Source organism: Sinocyclocheilus rhinocerous, unplaced genomic scaffold (genome assembly GCF_001515625.1).
Source record: "Sinocyclocheilus rhinocerous isolate Xijiao unplaced genomic scaffold, SAMN03320098_v1.1 scaffold5198, whole genome shotgun sequence".
NCBI classification, from domain to species: domain Eukaryota; kingdom Metazoa; phylum Chordata; class Actinopteri; order Cypriniformes; family Cyprinidae; genus Sinocyclocheilus; species Sinocyclocheilus rhinocerous.
Window position 1 is genome coordinate 83983 of NW_015638927.1, and position 10382 is coordinate 94364.

Consider the following 10382-nt stretch of genomic DNA (forward strand, 5'->3'; position numbering starts at 1 on the left):
AACACTCCAAAGAGAAAGGAAAAATTTAAATCGCATCATATGACCCCTTTAAATGCATGCAGTGTGAAACAATGTTATTTTAGTATCATTTATATACTGTGGTTAATATTTTGAATTAGATTTTTATATGATTATTTTATTAGATTTTTATATATTATTAATATTATTTTAATTATTATAATTTTTAATATAAAGTTTTAGTAATTTTGTTCTGTTTTTGTCATTTTAATTTGACAATGTAATATAATGTCTTTTTTATTAATTTCCTCATTTATTAGTTATTAGTTATTTTAGTACATAAAAAAAGTGAAACTAAATGAAAATGGGAAATGTTGCCTTGCCAGTTAGCTGAAAAAATATATATATATACTGTATTTACATTTATTTATATATTAACATTTGGGGTGGCCGGCGGCTTGAGTGAGCGACGGCGGGCGGACTTGCGGCAACCACATGTGACGACCCCGGGCTGGACTCCGCTTCGTTAGTAATTTTGTTCTGTTTTTGTCATTTTAATTTGACAATGTAATATAATGTCTTTTTTATTAATTTCCTCATTTATTAGTTATTAGTTATTTTAGTACATAAAAAAAGTGAAACTAAATGAAAATGGGAAATGTTGCCTTGCCAGTTAGCTGAAAAAATATATATATATACTGTATTTACATTTATTTATATATTAACATTTGGTTATTAACATTTAGTGGTATAGTTAACATTTATTGTATTTCAAGTAATCAAGTAATGAAAGTAATGTTAGAAATGTTTTTTTATAGTTTTGGTGAATTATAATACCCTTGGTATGAAACAGGCCTTGTGGGGAATTAAAAATCCAATTACAGTTTTTAGCCTGTGAAATTCAGTTAAATCAGCAAAATTCTGTTTGTTGAACTGGCATAAGATACTGACCCAGTCCCAGAGAGCGCTTTCCAGCATCCACTCTCACCTTTCCAGTCTAGAGAGAGACGCCCTCCCACGCTTTCCAAAGGCAGAGGTATGTTAACACTGCTTCCATTGCCATCAATACCACACTGTGTCCTTCACTGACAGGAAAGATCAATAGCAGCCGTACAGTAAAGTGGATGCAACATGCTGCTTAGCTACTGTGTTATTTCCCTTTTAGAAGTCACTCAGGGAGGTGCAGCAGATCCTCAACGCCACTGAGGGCAACTTCCACCAGCTGGTCGCACTTCTCAACTGTCGAGGGCTGAACAAGGTAACCATAGCAACCTGTTTTCCAGCTCAGCCTGACTGCGAGTGAGAGTAATACTGCAGTTGAGCTTGATGAGCAAACTGTCTCAATCTACTACTGTTTTCACGTCACTCTCTCAGGATTATGTGGACTCTCTGAAAGGCCTGTGCTATGATGGGATGGAGGGGTTGCTCTATCTTTCGCTGTACTCGTTTCTCTCGGCTTTGACGTTCACAGCTATTCTTTGCTCCCTCCCTGGAGCCTGGAGGAGTTTCCACAGGTGAGGTGAACTTCATCCCTCCACCCCGTCCAACATCCCATCTGCTGTTGTTTTCATGGCACAATATTCATGGTGTTAGTTATTCTGATTTGTTAAGATGAATGAGGTGCATAAAAAGTAGTGTTGCTTTTGGTTTAAATATTATTATATCATATTATATAATTTATATATCATGTGGTAATTATGTATTTATTTATTATTAAAAAAAATATATATAAATATAAAATATTTAAAACAAATTACATTTACATCGTTTGCAATTCTGTAAACATTCTTTTTCAGTATTTGGTATTTTCAACTTTTTTCTTTAATGCAGGGATTACTTGGGATGAGATTTTAAATTAATATTGTACACACATTTGCATGTTCGTGGTTCTCTGATGTCAGTTATTGGTCACATGACATGCAGGTAAACAAATAAAATATATATTATTTTGTAATAAATTCAGAAAAAAATATATAATACATTTTTTTTGTTTGTTTATTATAGTTTTTTTGTGTTTTATTTTGTTTATTTTTAAATTATTTATTTATTTATTTTAATTTAACTTTTATTATTTGAATAATAATAATTATTATTGTTTTTTTATTTAATTTTTTTACTAAGTGTTTCTATTTTGTTTATTTTTAAATTCTTTATTGATTTATTTTAATCATATATATATATATATAATTTTTTTTATTTTTTGAATATCCTAAAGTTTTTTTTTTGAACAGCAAATTTTTTATGTGGTCTCAGACTTTTGCTCTCCACTTATTTCTGATTGCAGAATGTGCATATGGCTTTAAATGCTTATTTTTTTTATACACAGGGAAATACCCAAGACAAGGCAATGTCATCTTAATATATATCAAATTGCTATCTAGGATGTATCTCTAACATGAATAATAAGATGCTCACTGGGAACCTGAAAATTTCTGATTTTTAATGCAAATAATTCCATCCTCAACAACAAAAGCAGCCGGATGTTAATGGAGGTGGGCTGCTCGGTCTGGGTCGACTCAACTCCACTACAGTTTGTCATAAATGGGCCTGTGGTAACAGAGTAAACACTGACAACCGCACTCATCAGCAATGCACAGATGAGAGAAATATGATCTCAACTTAAGGGCATTAGTGCTTAAAAGCACTTCACTCCTTTTATCTGGATATGGTATTAATGTCACTATAACCATTAGTTTAGAAAGCTCAGTCACTTACTATTGTTTCAGCCCGACTTGGTACACTCCCTCCAAGTGTCTGATGCTGGCAAATCCAATTTGTATTTTTAAGTATCAGAGGTAGCTGCAGTGCTTAGTTGCAGCAAAATTGTGTTCAGAGCACAAACTCCATTTAGATAGCAGATGCATAGATTACTGAAATGGCAAAGAGGAGCGAGACAGATTAAAGGATTACTTCTAGACTGGGATTATTTGATTTCATGACAATATCTACATGTATATAGTTAAGAGAGATTTTTCAATAAATGTCTTTAAAGCCTTTGTTTTGCACATAACATATAGCAGATCAAACGTATACTTATTTCATGACGTATTTTTCACTTTCTTTGTTGCATAATTCTCATTGGATGGCATAGCGATTCAGAGGAATACGAGGACTCCGACAGCGAACTTGTAATAAATTACATTTTAACTTATATTTTTAAATAGAAAAAGATTAATAATTCACGATATTACTGTTTTTACTGTATGTTTGGTCAAATAAATGCAGCATTTATCGTTGAGACTTCTTTAAAGGGGTCATGTGATGCGATTTCAATTTTTCCTTTCTCTTTGGAGTGTTATTTTGTTTTGTACCATTCATTAAAGAATCCTGATAAAAAATGCATCATGGTTTCCACAAAAATATGAAGCAGCACAACTGGAATGGTAGTGTACATTTTTAAACATTAAATAAACAATATAAAATATGTATGTTATTTGTCAGTTTTGTACATTTTTTATTTTTTAATTCATAAATTGATGACATTTCTTTTTTAAGTGGCACTTCTAGTCTTCCTTATAAGTTTAGGTATTAGAAATTCACAGATTCTTGTTCTTTTCTTGAGTAGCTGTGCATCAAGGTTGCACTTAATATAAAACATAAAACACATTTATAGGCTCATATACATAAACATGCAGAAACAAGTGTCATGCATACGCAGGCAAACACATAAAGCTCCAGTCATACACAGACAGCTAGACAGGCAGGTGTTAGATAGATGGAGCGCACAGACAGACAGACAGACAGACAGACAGACAGACAAACAAACACATGCACACACAGACAGACACACAGACAGGTCTACATGTCAAGCACAGTCTAGCCAAAAAACAGACATGAGTCCAGAGGTCTGTCTGTCTGTGTGTCTGTCTATCGGTCTGTCCGTCATTGCAAGACAGACATAGATCCTCCAATCAGAGATGATGCACAATATAGGTAAAGTCCCACCCCCTCCCATATTTCTGTCCACTGTCAAAAATCATGCTGTCCAAACTACATCACTCTTTCAAATCTATTGCAGTCTGCCTTGCTGTTTCTTTCTCCTTGCTTTTTAACATTCCCTGTTTCTCTCTCTCTCTCTCTCTCAATTATTATGTTTTGAAAGATCATATTTGCTGTTTTCATAAAATTAGATCTGACATCAACACTTCTTCTCACTTCATTCACATTTCCATGTGCTTTAAATTCTATATTCTAAATTTAGATATATTACAAATTCCCTGAATTCATTCCTCAATTTAAATATATTTTTGTGTCCTTTTGGAAAAAGAGCTAAAGATTCTGATAGTGAAAATGTCACATCTCTCTAACTCTCTTCCACCTTTTCTCTTCCTGTTTCCACCCTGGATCCTGGCTCTCATCCTTCCCTGTGTCCCTTTGGTGTGGCATGTCATTCTTGCGTCTCTCCATGGTCCCCTTCTCCTGGTTCCTCTCTGCGCCTCTCTCTTTCTCTATGCAGGACTCCAAACGTTTCCTCCAATGGCAACCCTGGTTATGAGAACCTGCCTTTGAGTGACAGGCAGTCCCCACCCCCCTCTGTGAGTTCCCTTGTCTTTGTCACATCTCTGCGATCTGTGGCATTCTCATGATTCATTGTGTTAAGATTCACACAGACTGACACACGGATCAGACTAAATGACCGTTCGCTAAGCCCCGCCTTAAAACGTTACTGACCAATCGCAATCCACCATGTTATCAGACAAACTTTTGCTATTTTTTAATATAATCCTATAGAAGTCCTATTTGTTTAGATGATGTTTAGTGGAATGTGTTCACTACTGTGCAAAAGTTTTGGGTTGGTAAAATTTTTTTTTTTTTGTCTCTTATGCTCACCAAGGCTGCATTTATTTGATCAAAAAAAATACAGTAAGACTGTAATATGTTGAAATATTATTACAATGATCAATTTTAATATAATTTATTCCTGTGATGCAAAGCTGAATCTTCAGCATCATTACTCCAGTCTTCAGTGTCACATGATCCTTCACAAATCATTCTAATATGCTGATTTAGTGCTCAAGAAACATTTCTTGTTATTAACTATGTTGAAAACAGATGTGCTACTTAATATTTTTGTCAAAACCATAATACATCTTTTCAGGATTATTTAATGAATAAAAAGTTCAAGAGAACATCATTTATTTTAAATATAAATATTTCATAACATTATACATTTTTCATATGTCTACTGTCATTTTTAATCAATGTAATGCATCCTTCCTATAAAAGTATTATTTATAAAAAAAAAACAAAAACAAAAAACGTATTGACCCTAAACTTTTCAACAGTAGTATATGTTAGGACATAATATATTTTCATATTTTATATAAAAATATATTTTTTTTAAATAGCATTGTCATATTTCATGTAGAAACAATATCCATTTAATTGTAATCCCTTTAACACATTTTACCTTAAAAAAAAGTCTCCAGTTCATTCCAATGGGACATTCTGAAAAGCTTGCAGTAACTAAGGGGGCGGAGCTTAGTAAAGGGTATAAATATATATTGCGAGAGGACAACGGTAGGATACATACGATTTTTTAAATGTATATAAGTATGCACTTATGATTTAATCTTTAAATGAATATATACTTTTTTCTTTCCTTTATTCTCTCCTCCACTCGCGGATCCGGCTCCTCTTCGGACTCCTCTTCCGTGCGGTTTTCTGAAAGTACAGTACTCTCCCAGCATGCTGACTGGCTACGGCGGCAGTCAATCACACTCCAACCCGTCCCATTCAAGAAACCTGTACTCACACTAATTATTTTTCTGTACAGTAGAAAAGAAAGATATAGAGCAAGGTTTAGTTTTCATATGGATGGACACTTTATGAGACGAGAGACTAATTTAAAACTCTAGATGTTAAATATCTGTGTGTAACGTCAGTACCATTGAGTCATTTGGGTGTAACAGACAGAAAAAGCCGTGTGCGTCATATATAGTCGTCCGATCCTATCACTTCCTCTCCCTCTAGTGTCATGCTGTACATAGCTGGTGGAAACAAGATGGTATTGACGGTACAGTAGTGGTCTATTTTTAAATGTATAACCACTTTATTTTGGAGTTTTTATATTGTTACATGTAGTCACAGATACGTAGTGGCGATGGCACAATTTCTTTGTATGATTATGCAGTTTTTTCTTAACCTTTCTTTCTTTTTTTTTAAATATTTGACAGGACCCTATTTTATAAGTGGCAATTCTGTATTACCTTGTATGCCCTCTGATACAATATGATTATTTATGTCCGTTTCCTCTGCTGGCTCTGAGCAATACAACTGCGTTTTGCCATTTGCAATGCAATGGCCACAATGTAAGCAGCAATAATCATCGGGACATCTTGCAAACACCATCTGTGTCTGTGTGTCAGAGGTTCTCATGACATGTTCAGTATATACCGTCTATATATATATATATATATATATATATATATATATATGTATACATTTGAAATTGCATTGGTCCCTTCTCTTGGCTATCAACCTGTTGTTAATCCTTAAAAAATGAGTTTCTATGCTCCTTTTGAATGGCATCCTTTTTCACTACAGAGTCTAATATAAATGAAATAAAAATACAGTAACAAAAGTGGAATGTCTGAAAATGTTTTTATGTCTTTACAGCTGCTGATGCAAAACACTACAAGCATCCTGCTAAATAAACCTATACCTGGTTATTACCTGCAATAGGTGAGAAAGATTTTCCACTATAAAATGTTGTTTTTAATTACTTATTATATTAAATAATATGATTTAAATTATACATTCAATATTATTTAAACTATTTGACCTGTCTAACTATATGAAGCACAGCATGTTATTCTATGTATGCCCAGTACTGAATCAATTAATTGAAACAAATTTTCACAATTACAGCTTTTACCTATAAAATTCAGTAAAGATTTATGCAGAAGGGTTGTTAATGTTAACTAAAACTATTATTAATGGACACAAATCTGACAAAAAAAATTAATATTACAAAATGTTGACTTGGCAACTGAAATAAAAAAAAAATTTTAAGTACATAAATTATTAAAACTAAAAGATAAAAAAACAAAAAATAAAAAATATTAAATATTATTATTAAAATAATTACTAAAACCTAAACTGAAATCTGACTATAAAAATAAAACAAGCTCAAAAATGAATAAATACTGATAATAATAAAATAGAACTGTTATCCAGTCCCTTTTTTAGATTATACAGCTTCACATTCATGTATGTACAGTATATATATATATATATATTCTTTTTTTCCCCCCCCCCACTAAAACACTTCCATTTTTCCCACAAATTCAACCACAATACAGTAGATATCTGACAGCTATAGTGCAGTATAGTGTCTACAGGGGCACTTAGCTCATAATTAGGCCTAGGAAATTAGATTTAAAAAAATTAAAAAAACAGAATTAAAAGAATTTAATTAAATCCCACATTTATTTTATTAATTTTGGGCACTTTTTGTGGCATACTTGCCCAAAGTCATCAGACCCTGCTCTGCATTTAATATGACCCTTTTTGCAAATTCAATTGACTGATTCACGGACTTGATTAAAGGGGTCATATGATGCGATTTCAATTTTTCCTTTCTCTTTGGAGTGTTACAAGCTCTTGGTGCATAAAGAAGATCTGTAAAGTTGCAAACACTAAAGTCTCAAAACCAAAGAGATATTCTTTATAAAAGTTAAGAGTTAACCACGCCTACCTAAAACGGCTCGTTCTAACATGCCCCCACATACCTACGTCACGATCTGGGAAGATTTGCATAACGCTGCCCAAATGTTCACGCAAAGAAAGAAGGCGTAACTTTTATTCTCACTGTAGTATTGTTGACGCTGCAGCCATGTCCTGAAGATGCTGTGTGCTTCGTTGTGAAAGCGAAACTACTTTGTTTGGTCTTCCAAAAGAGGACGATATCCGCTTCGTCATGCCTAGAGCTGATCTGTGCTGGTCGCTGAGGGAATACATCAACTTTCATCGTGGACGAAGCGGAGTCCAGCCCGCCTCAGCTCACTCTATCCAGGCCTCAGTGCAGGCTAAGCCGGGGCTTCCCCTCACGCTAGACCGCTGTGTTTTACGTTGCCACTGATGATTCAAACGCGAGTTTTGGGCAGTAGAGTAGCACTTGTTGTTTGTCATTTCTCCGATCACAAATGCAGACAGAGTTTTATGTTTACGCGGCGCGATGCAACGCAACGCGTAAAAAGACAGTATAAGTCATTATAATCAGTAATTATGTCCCCATTTGACAACAGAACATTAATCAACAAACATTAGTAATCAAACAGAAACAAAACAACATTTGTAGTCATAATGACAATTTCAAACAGCTCTTCCGCAAGCACTGCGTGAGCAAGAACAGTCCAAGTAGAAATTCAAATAAATAAATCAAATTTATTCAGTTTCCCTCCATTTGGTGGTTTTCACTGAGTCGATGTAAATGAGGCAGTTTGCAAGAGAGCTTGAAAAAGTAAAAGGAAATGAGCATGAGAGAGAGCTACAATCTCTTATCTCCTTTGTTTATGCATAGTACGATCTAAACTGACGTCTAAAGGCAATGAACCATACATACTTGAACTCTAAAGTACCATTTCTGTGCATAGTTGTAACAAAGACACACAAATCTTTGATCTACTTCAGCAGTGGAGTGCATAGATAGAGATAAAGTGAGAGATGGTAGTTCCTGAGAGGAGAGAAAGAGAGAAAAGAGGAGAGTGACGCGGCTGGCACAGCTATAGTAGTGTCTCCCACAAGCACAGCCAGTGTGACTTCAGATAAACGGCTCCTTCATATGAGGCAACACTAGATCATTCTCTCGGACTTCCCTTCGTGTGGATGAATGCGAGCATCTTCCTGTAGTGCTGCTCTCCATAAAGCTTCTCGGCGCTCCAGTGTTTCTCTTTTTCTCTGCCATTACTCCACATTGAGAGAGAAAGAGAGAGAGAATGTTCAGTTTCATCACTTCCTGGTGTCGTCTGCTTTCAGCCACGTCCCATCGTCGTCTACTTCCTTTTGGACGACAAGGAGCATTTCTGCAACATCCTGAGAAAGCTGCTCAGTGAGAAATGACCTGGGAGGAGGAAGAATGAAGAATCAATAAAAACAAAGATCATGATCTATTGGGTTTCATTCACTAATAATTGCACACAAGTGTCTCAAAACCAGTTATTGAATTTCTCATGTTAAAATCATTTTAGCTTACGTTAGTTAAGCAAGTTTAATTTGTATTTATCAGGGTCTATAAAAAAGTAAGGTTATGTTGAAACATGGTTTTATTAGTAATTATGAACAAATCACTTTTTAAGTGAGCCTTAAAAAATACAGCAAATCTAGTATAGTCTGATTCATGAATAAATGATTCTTATGAGCTGGTTCTTTTTTTAGTGAATCAGAATCATACAGCGCAACCTAAGCTGACCAATTCAAGAGCAAAAGACACAGTTTTTATGAATTGTAATGAATCATTTAAAGGCATATCATGAAAATCTTGACTTTTCCAGGTTTTAAGTGCTATAATCGGGTCCCCAGTGCATCTACCAACCAAGGAAACGTGAAAAAGATTAACCCAGTAACTTTGTTTTGGTAATCCTTTTTCTGCAAGTGTCTGAGAAAACGAGTGCGTCTGATTTCGCTCCCTTGGTGACGTGGCAAAGGGATCTCATTATAATATTACCACCCCTTAATCTGTAAAGTTTCAACTCATATGGTTTAAAACGCATGATTTCAGCGCGATACACGTGATAATCAGAACCAAAACAGATGTTTTTAGCAGGTACGAGCTGTAATGGCACAGCTCTATTCTGGAAAAGGGGGCGGGGAGCAGCAGCTCATTTGCATTTAAAGAGCCAGGCCCGTGTTTTTGCTTCCACTCAAAATAGGCATTTTCAAAATGATATAATAAATGATCTGTGGAGTATTTTTGAGCTGAAACTTCACAGACACATTCTGGGGACACCAGAGACTTATATTACATATTGTAAAAAGTGGCATAATATGTCTCCTTTAAAAAGACAAACTCATAAGTAATCATTTAATCCATCTGATGAATCTTTCACTGAATAAACAGTTTTACACTAATGTTATTTTGGAATTATTATATAGTGTTACAGTTTTCATTAAAGGGGTCATATGATGCGATTTCAATTTTTCCTTTCTCTTTGGAGTGTTACAAGCTCTTGGTGCATAAAGAAGATCTGTAAAGTTGCAAAGACTAAAGTCTCAAATCCAAAGAGATATTCTTTATAAAAGTTAAGAGTCAACCACGCCTACCTAAAACGGCTCGTTCTAACACACCCCACATACCTACGTCACTATCTGGGAAGATTTGCATAACGCCACCCAAATGTTCACACAAAGAAAGAAGGCGTAACTTTTATTCACGTTGTAGTATTGTTGTTGCCGCCGCCATGTCGTGAAGGCGCTGTGTGTTT

General features: G+C 34.7%; 2 protein-coding genes across 2 annotated transcripts in view; one reads left to right on the plus strand and one right to left on the minus strand.

Annotated features, from left to right (window-relative positions):
• LOC107750018 (protein tweety homolog 1-like) overlaps nt 1–6195 on the plus strand; it is a 25261-nt gene extending 19066 nt beyond the window's left edge. The window contains exons 10-15 of the mRNA XM_016565268.1: nt 902–994; nt 1124–1216; nt 1333–1472; nt 3050–3086; nt 4269–4493; nt 5635–6195. Coding sequence (XP_016420754.1) covers nt 902–994; nt 1124–1216; nt 1333–1472; nt 3050–3086; nt 4269–4493; nt 5635–5718 — 672 coding nt within the window. The 3' untranslated portion in view covers nt 5719–6195. The remainder of the gene's footprint in view (nt 1–901; nt 995–1123; nt 1217–1332; nt 1473–3049; nt 3087–4268; nt 4494–5634) is intronic.
• A 1993-nt stretch (nt 6196–8188) lies between these two features.
• LOC107750011 (josephin-2-like) overlaps nt 8189–10382 on the minus strand; it is a 4899-nt gene continuing 2705 nt past the window's right edge. Inside the window, exon 5 of the mRNA XM_016565256.1 lies at nt 8189–9022. Coding sequence (XP_016420742.1) covers nt 8911–9022 — 112 coding nt within the window. The 3' untranslated portion in view covers nt 8189–8910. The remainder of the gene's footprint in view (nt 9023–10382) is intronic.